The sequence below is a fragment of the Zosterops lateralis genome, assembly GCF_965231275.1.
Source record: "Zosterops lateralis genome assembly, chromosome: 25".
Lineage (NCBI taxonomy): Eukaryota > Metazoa > Chordata > Aves > Passeriformes > Zosteropidae > Zosterops > Zosterops lateralis.
In genome coordinates, this window is record NC_139785.1 from 2,267,346 (window position 1) to 2,283,996 (window position 16,651).

Genomic DNA, 16,651 nt, shown 5'->3' on the forward strand with positions numbered 1-16,651 from the left:
AAACTCAGCATCCCTGAGCACAGCCAGAGTGGTGTGATGGGGAAAGAGGGGCTGAAAGGCAGCAGATTGCAAAGGGATGTGAGGCAGTGGCTGCTGCCTGCCCCCCTGCATGTCCCTGCTGGCACAGCTCAGCCCAGACACTGAGGGAGAGCTTCCCCCAAGTGAAGGCACAGCAACAGCTGCAGGTTTTGGACAAGGGCACTGAATTCAAGCAATTGCTGGCCTGAGCCATGAATGTTTTGGAGTTTTTTTTGTGCCTGGAAGATGATTAATTCCTGCCTTTGCTGAAACATCAACCCGACACCAGCGTGTTGGGTTCTGCAGTGCTGACTTGCCTGGAGCCAAGGCTCCTGAGGCTGAACCCACACAGAGAGCAGCCCACTGGGCAGAGTGGGCTGGGGGACAGATGGAGGGTCCCTGCTGCAGCCAGCATGAGGAGCAGGATGCTGTGCAGGCAGCATTTTTCCCCCAGACAGCCTCAGAGGAGCAGCAGGGGCATGTCTTGCAGCACGGGGAGCCGGGGTCGGGCTGTGCAAAGCCAAAGCCACGTGTTGCATCAACATAAGGCCTGTCCCAGGCAGCTGGTTAATGCAGAGCCTCTCTGCAGGGACACCAGGGACAGTCACGTCCATCCCCTCATGTCCTGCCTGCTGAGGGCTCAGCTTCAACCACACAACACCCACACTGCTCCCTCTCCCCTGCCCAAGCCTGCTCCTGGCTGCCCCAGCCTCTGTCGTGCCCAATTCCCAAAGCTGTGCACAGAGCAGGGGAGCAGCTGGAGGCTGAGTGGGAGCAGGGGAAGCCCAGCAAGCTGCCTCAGCCCCAGGGGCTCCATCTTTCATTTCCCCACAGCTCTGAAGCCTCCTCACACCCCACAGTTCCCTACAGCAAGGCTGACTCTGCGTGGCCCCACAAAACCCACCCTGACCAGCCCCAGACGTGGTGCATATCCCTCAAACCATACTGATCCCTCTGCCTCCAGCTCTGGAGAGCAGATCTGAGAGGGGAGGTCTGTGCCTGATTTCTGAAGGAGCTTGGCCGACTTTCCTGCTAAAAGCCTCATTAACAGTCCAGGTTGGAAGCGTGAAGAGAAGAGGGGGAATGTGTTCCTACCTTTCTCAGGAGATATTTATTTTTTCCTTGCCTTTTGTGCTGCCCACCCCTGATGTTGCACCTGCCACCCCCGTGCCACCCCCCTGGCACTGCCAACACCATGGACACGAGCGGGAACACATCCATCCATCCATCCATCCATCCATCCATCCATCCATCCATCCATCCCTCCATCCATCCATCCCTCCATCATCCATCCATCCATCCATCCATCCATCCATCCATCCATCCATCCATCCATCCATCCATCCCTCCATCCATCCATCCATCCCTCCATCCATCCATCCATCCATCCATCCATCCATCCATCCATCCCTCCATCCATCCATCCCTATATCCCTGGTGCATTTCACACGTCTCTCAGGCAAGGAACTCTTTCCTCCCCTCATGCCATCCCCATCCTCCTCACCATGGCGCCGTTCCCACGCCAGAGAGAACAAACCCAGACTGTGGGAAGGGAGGAAGAAGCAAGACAGGGGGAAGATAACGTGCCAGCAGCCCCACATCACCCACAGAGCTCCTTCCCTCCTCATCCTCCCACGGGGGGTGTGCTGGGTGACCCTGGGGCGGGGTCAGGAGGGGCTCCGGCCACTCCAGGGTCCGGCACTGCCACTGGATGGCGGCACAGACCGGGGCTGGCTCCGGAGCAGGGTGGGCTGTGTCACTGCTGTCACCCTCACTGAGGTGTGGCTGTGCCCTGTGACAAGGTGCCTCAGCACTGGCAGGTGGTGAGCGGGGACCAGCGTGTCACCTGTCCCCACATCCATCTCCATTAACGACCAGGACCATTTGCCAATCCCACAAACTGGGGCCCACCCCTCTGCTCACCCCATTTCGTATCCGGGGTGCAAACAGAGCAGCACCAAGGCAGAGAAAGGGGAAGTGTGGGAAAAGGATCCCCTTGTTTTTGTGTCCGAGGGGGGCGTGAAATTCCTGGAAACCGGTGGGATGCCTGAGCGTGCTCGGGGGGCCCCATGTGAAAAATCCATTAGGAAGAGTCTGGAGAGAATTAAAACCACTGTGAAAAGCAGCCTGGAGAAACAGGAGACAGCGGAGCCCAGGGAGGGGGAACAAGCCAGGCTTTAATGCCAGCATGAAAAGCCTCCCCCCGCCTGCCACCCCCCAGCCCTTATAAAAAGAGGGAGTGCTGTATGAATAGGAATTAGAGCAGCCACACTATCTGCCCGTGCCCGCCTCTGCCAGCTGTTGCTTTCAGCCCAGCTTCCTGTCCCCGTGCCAGCAGCCAGACCTCTGGGACAGCAGCTGGGAGAGCAGGGAGACAGGAGGTCACCCCGGGCTCAGCCTGGCACCTGGCCCAGCCCACAGGTTCTCTTTGATCCCTCTGCAAGGCTCTGGCATTTTCCTGCAGCACCCCAGGGCTCAACAGTGAGGCTACAAACTTCCCCCAGACCTTCCCCATCACATCAAAAGTATAGGGTTTTTTTAAAAAAATCCCATCTTTCTCTTAATGGCTGTTTTCCAATAAAAATGAGGCGCATGCAAATCGTCCCACCTGTCCATCAATCCTTTATCTGCTGCTTTTTTGAACCTGCTGGCCAATTTTAGTGCAATGTGAGAGAACGAGCTGAAATTATCCCTGTCAGAAAGCTCCTGGAGATGGCTGGAGTGGGATCCTTGGCAGAGGTGGGAGCTAAACCTCATTAGACATCAGAGAGCCCAGGGGGACAGGAGGCCGCTCCCAGGGGCAGGGAGGGCCCAGATCAGAAAAAAGGGTATTTTTAGACACCCAGTAATTTGTCTGTGATATGCAGATCTGCAGGAAATGAGCTTTCAGAAGCTCTTCTGCTCATCTGCTGGGATATTTTAAAAGACTGCTTCATGTGGACATGTTTTTCCTTTAAGTCCCATTACCATCCTTTTCCCCTCAATCCTAAGGACCAAGGGAAAAGCCAGTACCAGCCCAGATTCTCCCTGTGGCCACGGGCACTGGAGAAAATGTCAAACTCCATGAGGAGTTGGCTGTTGGACATGTGTCAGCCCAAGCTCTTCCAGAAGAGGAAGACTCTGGATTTCCTCCTACCTTGGAAAAACCAAACATCCACACAATGTGAACAGCAGCTCCACGGAGGAACAGGAACAGGAATTCCAACGTATTCCTGGGGCTTCCCAGTTCCCAGATGGCCTCAGCAAATACAGAAATGGCCCTGTGGGGTTTGTTTAGGAGCCAGATTGCTGATGGCAAACTTTCCCTGCCGGAACAGCCCACACCGAATTATCCCAGGACTTTGCTCCCGTGTTAACTTCTGTGCACGAGGGAAGATAAGGAGAAACGTCCGGACAAAGCTGCAATTTGAGAAGCCCAGAGCACTGCTGACCCTCTGCACCTCTGCATGTCCATCTCCAGCTTTCCAAAGGGATCCTGCTTCCCTCTCCCTCCCGGGGGTTCCTGCAGGGCTGGTGGGGGTGGAAAAACCGCTGGCAACTAATCCAGGAGTTCAGCAGCTGCCACCGGCGTGTCAGAGTGTGACGGCTTTCAGGCCAGATGCCAAACGTGTCTTAGGTTTTAATCTCTCTCTCAGGTCACCTATCCCCTGTCAATCAAGCCCTGCTCCCCTCGGGGGCCCTGGCACAGATGTCACCAGACAGGATGCACAGCCACTCGGGAAGATTAGCATCAGCCAGGCCCCCCCTCGGGGCTGGCTCCTCTTTGCCCCCCCGGGCCCTACATCCTCCCACCCAAATCTGCCTGGCTTTGGGAGCACCTGCTGCAGGCCTTGGGATTTAGGACTTCCCAGAAAGGGCTTTCCCGAGCCTGGTGCTGTGTGGCAGCAGCTCCAGCAGCCCCAGGGGCTGTTTGCAGTGACCTTGCTGGGACGAGGGCGCTGCTGGTGTGTAAATAACTCCCTGCTGGAAGCCAACAGAGCAGGGGGGGTCAGCCACCCCTGCCAGCTTTTCCTCCCCCCCAGCCTGTGGCACATCCAAGGGCTGCAAAGCTGCTGGCACAGGCTGCCCCAGCTCTGAGAGTCTCCTTCAAAGGTCCATTTGCCTTTTTTTTTTCTCCTTTTCTCCTTGTGCTTCCTCTGGCTGGAGCCAGTGCACAAGTGGGTGAATGTCCCCTGCACGGGGCCAGGGCACGTCCATGCTCTGCTGCACCCAGAAAAACCCATGTTCATGAATCCATGGACATTCCCACGTGCCAATGGTGTATGCCTGCCCTGCGCAGCAAGTTTGGGAAAACCATTTCCATGGCCAGGATGAAAACTGGGAGTCACCAGGTGTGAATGTCCATGGGCAGGATACAAATGGGATCACACACATGGCAGTGTCCATGGCCAGGAAAAAAAAATGGGATCATACAGGTGTGAATGTCCATGGTCAGGATAAAAATGGGATCACACACATGGCAGTGTCCATAGGCAGGATACAAATGGGATCAAACACATGGGAGTGTCCATGGCCAGGAAAAAAATATGGGATCATACAGGTGGGAATGTCCATGGGCAGGATTAAAATGGGATCACACAGGTGCTTAAGTCCATAGCCAGGATACAAATGGGATCACACACACGGTAGTGTTCATGGGCAGGATACAAATGGGATCACACAGGTGTGAATGTCCATTGGGGTCACACACACATTCATGCCCACGGCCAGGATAAAAACAGGATCACACAAATGAATCTCCACGACCAGGACACAGATGGGATGACACAAGTGTGACTGTCCATGGCCAGGATGCAGAGTGGGATCACACAGGTGACTGTTCATGGCCAGGATGCAGACTGGGGTCACACAGGTGACTATCCATGGCCAGGATGCAGAGTGGGATCACTCAGGAGACTGTCCATGGCCAGGATGCAGACTGGGGTCACACAGGTGACTATCCATGGCCAGGATGCAGACTAGGGTCACACAGGTGACTATCCATGGCCAGGATGCAGACTGGGGTCACACAGGTGACTGTCCATGGCCAGGATGCAGACTGGGATCACACAGGTGACTGTCCATGGCCAGGATGCAGACTGGGATCACACAGGTGACTGTCCATGGCCAGTTCTCTGTGCAGGACCCCACACACGTGCAGTCCATAAGCACAGCCTTTTATTCTGTCACCCACCCGCCCGTAATAAATAGTTACATGTCACACTACATGGCTTGCCTGCGACTGACAAAGGTCCTGCAAGGCAGGAGAAGCTATTATGGGAACAGATTGCCGGAATAAAATATTAAATTTCCACTTATCAATCTCTTTAATGCACCATAACTCTCATAGAAGCATTCAGCCTTCTCCCTCTGAACAAATTGCCCTTCCCATCAGGGGGCTGAACCAGCCCTGCACTCTGGGGCCTGGAGGGAAGATTTTGGGTGGCAAAAGGGGGGAGAACAGGGAGACAGAGGGGGGAAAAGCTGCTGCAGGGTTTTCTCTGCATCAACCTTCCGTGTTGTTTTTTTTTTTTCCTCCCAAGGCTGGCTGCTCACTAGATTGAACTCCATTTATTGCATGCAGCTCTTGAAAGAGGTTTCGTGGTCCACTGACAATCCCTAAATTGCCTGCAAGACCCAAACAAATGTACCTGTAATAGCTGAGCGAGGAGGGCTGAGCCCTCCCCAGCACCGGCCTAATCGCTCCTTGGGGAGAGCTGGATAAACATATTCAGATCCCATGAATTATTAAAGAATATATATATTTTTTTTTAAATGTGGTGCAGGCCTGGCCTGTGGGGTTGGCTGTTAATCCCTCCTGGCAGGGCAGCTGTGGGTGTGCCCTTCATTCCCTCTCATTTAACCTCGACACCACAGCCAGGACCTTTGGGAACCAGCTGACATTATAGGCAGGCAGACACCAAACCCAAGCCCAGAAATCCTGCCAGCCCCCACTTCCTCTGTGCTGGTGGGGTGTGAGAACAATGCTCTACCAGTCCTCTGAAAAACACACCAGGAAAAGAGACAATTCCAAATCCCACGGGGGGACACACAGCCCCTCATCTCTGGAAGAGCCTGTGCAGGTGAGCTGGTGCAGACACCACCGGTGGCACTGTGGGGCTGAGACACATCCAAAATGGGCAGGAAACACAAGGAGAGGGCTGTGCCTGGTGTTCTGACACCTCGAGTGACATGGGGAGGTTGGACAGGCAGAATGAGAGCAGGAAATGGACACAGAGGCTGTGGAGGAATGGACAGTGAGAGCCTGGTGCTCCCAAAGTCCTCTTCAGTCCCGATTCCTCTCCTCCCCTGTGCCCGAGGGCTGAACTGGGAGGTGTTTAAGCTCTGCTCACTGTTCCAAACGTGCCCCAACGTCCTGGGCACTGCGTGGGATGGATTTCTATTGCCAAAGGGAGTCAGCTCAGCCTGTACCAGGCACTGCCCCAGGAACACCGAGGTGACAACTCCCCTGGAAGGGCCAGCAGCTGATCTGGGCCATGACCTTGCCCTGGTTTTGGGTGGTTGGGCAGGGCTGGGCACAAAGGGCTTTGTTCTTCCAGTGCTGGCAAAAGAAACAGCCCCCAGAGAAATGCCTGTACCAGGAAGAACTCAGCAGGCAGGCTTCCAGGACAGGAGGTGTGAATTAAAGACCTGCTACAGTGATAATGATCATAAATAAATACCGGGTAATTAGCATCTAATTAGCACATCCCATCCATTGACCTCCAAGCACTTGGATAGAGGAAGATTAGCCTGGTTTGCCCACGTTACAGAGAGGGGAGCTGAGGTGCTCAGGGTGCCAAACACTGAGCTGTTGCTAATTTTAGCTGCCCCAGACTCTGCTCTGTGCTGGCTCAGCATTTACCACCAGGAAAAGCTGTGGAGGGGGCTGGACTTTCATCACTCTCAGCTCAGACATCTCCACAAGGACTGCGCAGCAGGAGAGGCTCTGACTGCCTTGGGCTGGACAGAGGAAGAGGGAACAGCCCTGGGAGTCTGTCCTGTGCTCCCCATGCCCTGCCAGCCCCCAGGGCAGCTCGTTGACCTCACTGCCCATCCTGTCCGGGGTGTCTGCAGCCCAGAGCTCCCTGCATGAGGCTGTGCTCCACCTCACTGCTCCAGGAGGCACTCCCAGCCCTCCTGAGGCCACCAGTCACTGCCTGATAACCCAAATCGCTCCTTTTACCCCAAAGGAATGGGATAAAGGTCTCTTTTCTGCTCTCCAAGCACCCACAGCCGCTTTTCCCCCTCGGTGATGTCTCGCAATGTCACTGTGACTTTCAGAAATGAGGCTATTGCCATATGTTATTTCTTCTCTTGGAGCTATTTCCTGACATGACTTTCTCTCCCTGACACTCCCCAAGCGTGCCCACGTCTCTCCCTCCCTCCCGTGGCCACAGTGCTTTGCAGGCCGTCAGATCCCTTCTGTCTCCTGTGACATCACAGCATCACTTCCCACTGCCTGCATCCTGGATGTTATTCCTTCCTGGAGCCCAAAGCTCCTCAAGCTCCCACAGGAATCCGTGGCAGGCAGGTGAGCGAGTTCACAGAGCAACACTGGAAGGAGCTCAGATGAAGGATCAGGAGAATTACCCAAGAGCAGGAACACCAAACACCATCCTGAACAAGTGACTCATCCATCTCCTGCCCCTCTGGCAGTCCACATCCTCATCCTGCCCCTTGTTCTGATCAATATCTCCCTGACATGTCTTTGCTGTTAACACGTACAACCATCTCTGAATCCAAAGCAGAAGACAAGGTGGGGGGGGAACAAATTGATTTGGTGTAAGAAAGGAAAAGACCACGAGAGGAAAGGAGGAAAAAAGAGAATCCAAAGCAAACCAGTGCAACACCATTCCAAAGCCAAGAACTCCGCTGCCCCATCGGCACCACGAGACTCCCACCCCCGAAAGGAGACACTGGTGACTGAGGAGATGGCACTGGTGGAGATGTCAACTGCTCACACCTTTGTCTCCCTGCCCACCTTTTTGCCACGTTCCAGGTGCTGTCCTACCTGTGACATTGACCTCCACCAAGCCCGAGCGTGTCCCGATGGCGTTGGTGGCCTCGCAGACGTAGGTGCCAGCCACGCTGTAGGACACGGGCCCCTTGAAGTAGATGGTGTTGTTCTGGATTTCCACACTCCCTGGCAGGGTCCCGTTTGGCCTGGGGGGGACAGAGACCATGGTTGACCCCAGAGGTGACACCCAGCAGGTGACACCAACATTCTGGGTCTGTGTTTGCCCTTGGGCAGGTGCAGGAGCTGCCTGGAAAATCCCCATTAATGTAGGCAGGAAAGGGACACAACCTGACCCTGTTTTACCCCAATTTCCTGCCCATTTCACTCTCCTGATCAGCCAGTGTTTGTATCAACCCCAACTCATAGACAGCAGTGTTGATTTAAAGCTCTGCCCACGTCAGAACAGGTAAGTGTGAAACTGGAATAATGCAAAGCTAAACCCAGAGATACAGAAAATAAATGAACAAAGGCAGATGAAAAAATGAAAGAAAAAAAAAATAAAAGCCCCTGTGTGTTAGGAAAAGACACACATGGCCTGGTTATTCTTAATTACTGAAGCAAAGTAAAGTAATTACTTCTCTTAGGCAATTAAAAATTACTCAAGTAATTCCTTCCCCTCCTCCCAACCCAAATGTGCACATATTGTCAGCAATTTATAAGAAACAAAAGGGAATAACGGGGGTATAATTAGGATTGTAAAGAAGTGCCTAAATGCATGTATTTTGCATGTCTGCATATACACATATGTACAGAAAACACACATTCCCCAGCTGCATCAAGCCAGTGATCCCAAAGCTGATGGAGAAACACCTTAATTGTGGTCCTACAGAGCCCTGAACCTACAAAGCCAAGGGCACAGCTCAGAGGGGTGGTGAGGATGCTCCAGGGGGCTGCTGCCTCCTCTGACAGCTCCCCTGACTGCTGTCCATCCCCATCCAAATGGGAGGAGAAGGAAAAGCACTGCTGGGTTTTACATTCCAGGCAGCAGCAGCAGCCCCCAGGAAGGGGAGGAGGCACAGAAACAGCCTCGAGTGGCATCTCTCCTGCCTTGGGTGCATTTTTGCCTCTGAGGCATTTCCTGGAAATGTTGTGAGGAACCCAGAGAGCCTCTTGGAGTTTAAGTCAGACTGGCAGAACCAACAGATGGAGAGAGCTGGGGATGGAGAAGTAGGAAAAAAAAGGCAAGGAAAACAATCCTCTTCAGACTTTCACTTTGAACAGTTTGATCTGGGAAGTGCAATGAGACAGAATGTGCTCCTTGCAAAGCCATGTGGAGAGCCTCTCTCCTGATGACAAATGCCAGCTGAAAAGAAGAAAGGATCCATTTGATCTTCCTCTTTTAAAGCTACACGAGTGCTTGCAGGGAAGAAAGAGCGGCAGAGAGAACCACATCAGGTTGTACCAATTCCCACCTGACTGCCCAGACACCCCTCACTCACTTTTCAAGTCCCTTTAGTGTGTTCAGCCAAAAGCTGGAAACCTGAGGACAAGGAATTGTTGCTGTTTAATGTCAGTCACCTGAGGGGCTGCTGGAGTTGATTCTGGGGAAAGGTTGTTCACACACAGACAAAATTTTGTGTTATTTGTGCCCCTTCAAAGCAGGGGAATCCTGGGTTCTTTCCCAGCCCCGCTGCTGAGGCACTCGGTGGTGCTGGGCACATTAATCACCTTGTCACACCTCAGCTGCCTCACGTCACCAGGGCAGAATATTATCCCAGGGAGGTGAGAAAGAGAAGTTTTCCGTGGATATTGAGGCTGCACTGTGCTGGCAGCCACCTTCATCACAGGCACAGGTTGTAGCTCGGAGTGACACCACTGACACTCATGGGACTGGGCCCTAAGTGACCAGAGGGTGAGTGAGGTGTCTGCAGAGACTCCCTGTCCCTGTGGGGAGGTGACATTTGCTCTGGGGACACTTACAGCTTCCACTCATAGGTGTGAGCTGGGGGGTTGGCATCAGATTTGCAGATCAGCTTCACATCCTTGCGGTTCAGGAACCAGTTGCCATCAAAGCCCTCGATGGTGACTTCTGGCTCATCTGCAGGGGTGGGGGGAAAGGGAGGAGAGCAGGAGGGGAAAAGGAGGGAGGAAAGGGTTGTAGGGAAGGAAAGGGGAGGAAATGGAATGGAAAGAGATGAGGGGCATGGGTGGGAAGAGGAGAGAGGTTAAAAGGAGAGGAGAGCATTGTGGGAAAGGGGAGAAAATGAAATAGGAAGGGATGGGGGGCAGGAGTGGGAGAAGGAGAGAGAACACGAGGAGGGAAAGATGATGGGACAAGGAATGTGACAGAGTGCAAAAGATAGAGAAGGGGAGCAAAAGAGACATGGCAGAGAAAAAGAAAAAGAGAAAACCCACAATTATTCCAAAGGACCTTTCCAGTTTCCACTCTCTAAAACCAAGCTACCATCCCCTCCACCACCCCAACCCCTCCCAAACCCCTCTTTCCCTGGGGCGCTTGCCCCAGAGCAGGGAGCCCCCCAGGCGTGCCCAGGCCCCCTTACACTGCACGTTGAGGGTGATGCTGTCGGTGAACCTCTCCAGCTGGTAGTTGACCACGCACATGAGCGGCTGGCGGTGCGCCTCGCGGCTGGGCACCAGCCGGTACCGGCTGATCACCGTCACCGTGCCGTTGCTGTTCCGGATCTCCTGGAATTCCGCCTCCCCTTTCAGTTTTGTGTCCCAGGTGACCGTGCTGGGGGGTTTCCCGTTGGAGGAGGTGCAGGTGGCTACCAAGATCTTTTCTGTCCTGCCAGACTTGGCGATTAGCGGCCTCTTGGTGCCCTCCATCCAGTTCGTGGGCTTGGCTGCAGGGGAGTGCAGGGAGGAGGAGGAGGAGAAAAGGGTGCAAAGGGATGGTTAGAAAAGCAGTGCTGCTCTGTTTGCTACATCCCAAGAGCCATCTAACACCACTGAGGCTTGTGGTGAGTCCAGAGCTGTGCAGATTTCCAGCAATAATTCCCACGTAATAATTGCTTTATGGCAGTGCCTGTGCACCTTGCAGCATCTACCTGCATCATTTATGGGGAAACGATGGTGGAGGTGCCCTAAATGCACAGATATAGGGAATGTCAGTCCTTTCCTCCCAGAGGTTTTCACCCCTGTGTTAGAAAGGAACTGAAACTGGAGAGAAAACCATTCATGTATGGCTTGGGTGGGGTCTGTTAACTGACAGCCCTGAGCTCCAGGGACAAGCTCTGCTTGAGTTTAGGATCAATATGTTGTTTCTTCTCTCTCAACAGCCCCCAGCTCATTAAAGCTCCCCACTCCCACAGGGACCTGGCCACTGTTACTGCACCTGCATTAGGAGTGTAGGTGGAGGGAAAAGGGGAATTGGGAGCTGGAAAGAAGACGAGGTGTGACAGCTCAGCTGTCTCAGAACCACCTGCTCTGTGCTCCCTGCTCTTCACCTTTTCCCAGCCTACTTAAAAATCCATCACAGCTACCATTTCCACCCCAAATCCACCTTCACCCTGAGCTCCCAGGAGGTGAATCTCAGGTTCCCCCTGCAGAGCCTGCCCAGAGCCTTACCCAGCACGGTGAGGTTCAGCTGCCCTTCCCGGTTGCCGGTGGGGAAAGTGGCAAACTCACAGATGTAAACCCCCTCATCCTCCAGCTCCAGGCGGGACAGCTGGATGGTGCCATCCTTGAAGGAAGGATTCCGGAAAGTCACCCTCTCCTTGTAGGGGGACAGGATGGACACGCCCATGGCGGGGTTGTAGATGGCCACATTCTGCTTGGTGCCGTTGGTGGCCTTCTGCCACGTCACCTGCGTGATCTTCACGTTGGGCAGCGGGTTGGTGAAGCTGCAGTGCAGCACCACGTCCGTGCCGATGAACCCCGAGACCGAGTCATTGACCAAGACACTCTGAGCTTGCAGCCCTGCAATGAAATTATAGCACGTCAACATTTGGGTAATCCTCAGAGGCAGTGTGGCTGTGGGGCATCAGGCTGAGGAATTCCTCTGTTTATTCCTCTTGTTTTTTACTGGCATGGCTGATACAGGAGCAATTTGTGGCTGCAGGCACCACCTGCAGCTTCATTCTTGGTCATAAACACCTTCCTCCTTCTATGACCAGCCCAGCCTGGGGCTCATCATCACCCAAAGGCACAGGGCTGGATCAATAACACCTTCCTCCTACTGTGACCACCCCAGCCTGGGGCTCATCATCACCCAAAGGCACAGGGCTGGATCAATAACACCTTCCTCCTACTGTGACCACCCCAGCCTGGGGCTCATCATCACCCAAAGGCACAGGGCTAAATCAATAACACCTTCCTCCTACTGTGACCAGCCCAGCCTGGGGCTCATCATCACCCAAAGGCACAGGGCTAAATCAATAACACCTTCCTCCTACTGTGATCAGCCCAGCCTGGGGCTCATCATCACCCAAAGGCACAGGGCTAAATCAATAACACCTTCCTCCCACTGTGACCAGCCCAGTCTAGAGCTCATCACCACTCTGATGATTTCAGTGTTTGCTCTTTAAAGGCACCAGGCTGGATCAGTAACACCTTCATCCCACTGTGACCAGCCCAGCCTGGTCACATCATCACCCAAAGGCACCAGGCTGGATCAGTAACACCTTCATCCCTCTATAACCAGCCCAACCTAGAGTTCATCATCATCACCCAAAGGCACGGGGCTGGATCAATAACACCTTCCACCCTTTTGTCTTCAGCTCCGGGTGACACTGAATCAGTTATGGGAAATATGCAGGGCATGTGTGTCTGCAGGCATGTGAAAGCCCTGATGTTTATCAGCACAGCACATCCCAACATATGCTAACACACACTCAGACATCCATTTAATCCCATTGGAGCTGCAGCAGTAATTAAAGGAGCTGCAAAGACTCAGCCCTCGTGGCAGGGCAGCAATAATTGCCCTACAAGAACAGCTTTAAGGCACCTTGTATGATCCCCCTGTATCACCCAGATCATTTCTGTGGCCTTTTTATAACCCCAGAAGTGGCTGAATTTAGGAGCCTTCCACCTTGATCCTGTGGAAGGTGCTCCTGGAAAGTGGGAGCTGCAGTTCATGACAGCTCCTGTCTCAGCTGATTCCTCCCCTGACAGATGGAGAAAAGTATCTCCCACCAGACTGACCCTGAAATTCATCTTTGCTGCCACTGTGTCTTTTCCTAATCTGTGTGTTTAGAGATAATGCCCTGGTAATTATACAGCCAGTATTTGTATGATAAATACAAGAGAGAGGCAAGGTGGTAAGAACGAGAAAAGCGGGTTTTGCTCCCTGCTTCTGGGAGAATCTGCAGTTGGATGGATGCTGGGAGCCAGGGAGGAAAGGAAAGAAAGGGATTTAAAAAAAAAGATGCACAGAGAGTGAGGAACATGAAAGAGTAATGGAAAGGACAGAGGGGCTGGGGAAAGAAAAATGTAGAGCAAGAGAAACAAGACAGCACCTCCTAACAGAAATGTCACCCTACTCTGTTCTTCCAGGGATGAATGGCTCCCTGTCCACGGCTAAAATGAGCTCCTCAGTGCTGGTCCCTGTGGCAGACGTGCCCTGGGACTTCTCCAAGAGTCTCCTTCCTGCAGTTTCACACACACACACCAGTGCAGGCAGACAAAACTCTTCTCCACCCACCCACACTCCACGTTGCCCCCTCACTCCCTGCCTGCTGTTCCCAGCCTTATCTTAATCCCCACATCTCATCCACGCCTCTTCTCTCTCCCTTCTCCTTCCTGTGACCCTGAGGACAAGCCCCAACAGCCCAGCCCAGCCAGGAGACGCCACCAGCTGACCACAGCCATCAGCACTTCTGACCGAAACTCGGCCTCCAGAGCTCTGTGTGAACTTGCCCCCTGCTCCCCGAGCCAAGCCCCAGAGCCCAGCACTGCAGTTGGGTGCTCAGGAATGTTCTCCAGAGCTTCTGACAGCCACAGCAAAGTGCTGGTGCCCTCATGTGCCTGCACACACCAGCCACCAACGCGTCCTCCGGGGCTGGCAGGGTGCACCCTTCCCTTCCCCTCCCAGCACAGCCAGGGCCATCTTCTCCATGGTTTTCCCTTTTCCCCATGGTTTTCCTTCCACAAAGCACAGAGCACTCTGAGAAAAGCACATCTGGACCATGTTTCTCCTCTGGAGGATGTCCCAACGAAGGACTTTTCTGCCCCCAGTGCCCACAACGTCCTCCCTGATGAAAGGAGGGCACAGGCCGGGTTTAGACGAGGCCAGGCTGGGATGTGAGGGAAGGATGGGTGGAGAGGGGAGGGGGAGATGTCTCCTGCACGCTGTGCAGCATATGCTGCTCCTTCCACCCCGGAGGTGAGCGAGCCTCTTGCAGCATTGCCCACACCCGCCGGGGTGAGGAACAGCTTTGCCAAGCAGTCTGGCTCAGAAGGCTCCAGAGCCTCCCCGAGCGTGTGGGAGCTTGCTGGGGAGCACTTCAATCACGTAGCCAGGGCCTTGGGAACGGCCCAGCCTGGGTGGGTGTGCTCAGCACTCCCTCCTGCTCCCAGGGCTGGGGGAGAGCAGAGTCATCAGTGCCTCTTCCACCGAGGGCTGGTGCCCCCAGCAGGGCCTGCCTGGGGCTGGGGCGCTGGCACAGCTGGCTCTGCTCCCCACAACAGCTGGCTCTGCTCCCCACAACAGCTGGCTGTGCTCCTCACAAGCTCCCTGACCCCCCAGCGGGGCCCTTTGAACCGGCATTTCCACACCCCAGCAAAGGGGGAAGTCACAGCTCGGCGTTTCCTTGCGGTGCCCTGGAGCTGCAGAGGAGCCAAACTGCAGAGAGGAGAGGGTGGAAGGCCACAGATCCTCCCCAGAGTCACCCCTGCAGGGCTGGCAGGCCCTCCTGGGACATCTGGATGAGCACAGCCAGGCTGAAGGCCAGCACTGATGGGCAACCAAAATGTGCCCCTTAAATGAAGATAAAGTCAATCAAGCTGCAGCCATTCCAGCAGGGAATGTGATGGATAGCACAGGGCAGGTCAATCCAGTCCCTCACTCCATCCATCATTGCTGTGCCCTTCCTTCATGCTGTGATTTCCCTGCAAATTAATGAACTGACCCTTTTAAAAATCAAGTTATTTATCTTGACAATGAGCAGCAGCAACAATTCCCAGCTCTGCCCTCCCCCTGCCATGGGATCCATGCATCAATACAGGCTGGGCTTGGACACAAACTGGAGGAAAAAAGTGGATTTTGGAGCTATTAAACCTGATCCTGAACCCAGAATGGTCCTGCAGAGCCTTCCTGTGTCCAGGTGTAAAGAGTCAGACTTTTGGCCAAGGAAAAAGCCAGTGCCAGTTGAATGAGGACAACTTGCCAACAGCCAAGTGCTGCCAAAGCCGGGATTCAGGCCTTTACACGCCGCAGCTTTGACAAAAACACATTCCAAACTTTCTCGAGGCTCCAGGGGAAAAGGAAAAACAAAAAAAACAACCCAAAACACAACACCCGGCAGAAGAAATAACAAAACAAAACAAAAAAAAGCCACGAAAAACCCCAAACACAGCGCGGAAATCGCGTTTCCTTTCCAGGTGACGGAACAACTCTTTGGCAAGACAGGAAAAACTTTCTGTTCCACTCATCCAAGCCTTAAATCAGGAAAATAACACACCCCTTCTGCTCCAGGAGCTCCCACACCTCAATGCAGAGATGAGGAAGGGGGACAGATGGAAGGAAAGGGGTTTGGGAAGTTGCTGGATCAGCTTCCCATCCTAAATCAGGAGCCAGAGGGCAAAACTTGGCTGCTGCCACGCTCTGGGGAGCTCTTGTTTGCAAGGTGACTGAGCTGGGCTGGCGGGCCTTCCCTCGCCCCGTTACACACTCAATAATTCATCAGGGCAAATGCATAGATAATTGATGGCAATGAGCACGCACGGCCGGCAGAGGAGGAGAAAATAAAATCACTAATCAGCCTCTGGAGAGGTTTGAACATATTCAGCTGGATGTGTGTGTGTGTTTGAAGTGCTGGGATTGCTCCTCGTGGTTGGTAGGGCAGGGAAAAAGCTTGGGATGAATCCTGCTGTTTTCACACCCCACTCCAGATCTCCCAGTGCCCACCAATCCACGCTGACACCTCCCAGGGGCAGCCAGCACCCGAGCAGGGATTAGCTGGATGGGTTGCAGCTTGCCCACTCGCATTTTATTCATTAGTTCTGTGGTGTTATTTTTTGTCAGGGACCAGAAAGGGCCCAGCCGTGTGCCAAAGGCGTGTCGGTGCCAAGACCTCATTAGTGCAGACCTCGGAGATCCTCCTGCTCCACCTCGGCCTCTGAAGTGGTTTGTGTTGATGCCTTTCCCCACGATCCCAACCCCAGATATTCACCGAGGCCTCGGGGGCACCGTGCACAGCTCAGGGTGCCCGGGGGCACAGGGGCTGGGAAGGAAGGCCTGCACTCCCTGGCTGCCAGGGGACAGGGCAGGAGTGCCAGCTGGTGGCTCCTGGACCTGAAAGCCCTTTCTCCCAAAAGCCCAGGAGGTGCTGTTCCAGCCAGGCTCCCACACTTGCAAATCAGGTTCTTGCTCCCCCATGTAGAAAGCTCTGGAAATGATCTCCAGGCTCCGGGTGAGCTCTGTCACAACCTCACTCAAAGCCTCTTTGTTAAGAGCCATGTGAACTCCACTCTGCTTTGCACAACCTTGCCTCTGCTGAGCCTCTCACCGATTTC

At 54.0% G+C, this 16,651-nt stretch overlaps 1 protein-coding gene across 1 annotated transcript in view; it reads right to left on the minus strand.

The window, feature by feature from the left end:
- LOC310918931 (nectin-1-like) overlaps positions 1-16,651 on the minus strand; it is a 60,242-nt gene that overhangs the window by 5,894 nt on the left and 37,697 nt on the right. The window contains exons 2-5 of the mRNA XM_083877948.1: positions 11,546-11,896; positions 10,519-10,821; positions 9,938-10,055; positions 8,012-8,163 (exon numbers count right to left, since the gene is read on the minus strand). Of these exons, the coding sequence (XP_083734074.1) occupies positions 8,012-8,163; positions 9,938-10,055; positions 10,519-10,821; positions 11,546-11,896 (924 nt within the window). The remainder of the gene's footprint in view (positions 1-8,011; positions 8,164-9,937; positions 10,056-10,518; positions 10,822-11,545; positions 11,897-16,651) is intronic.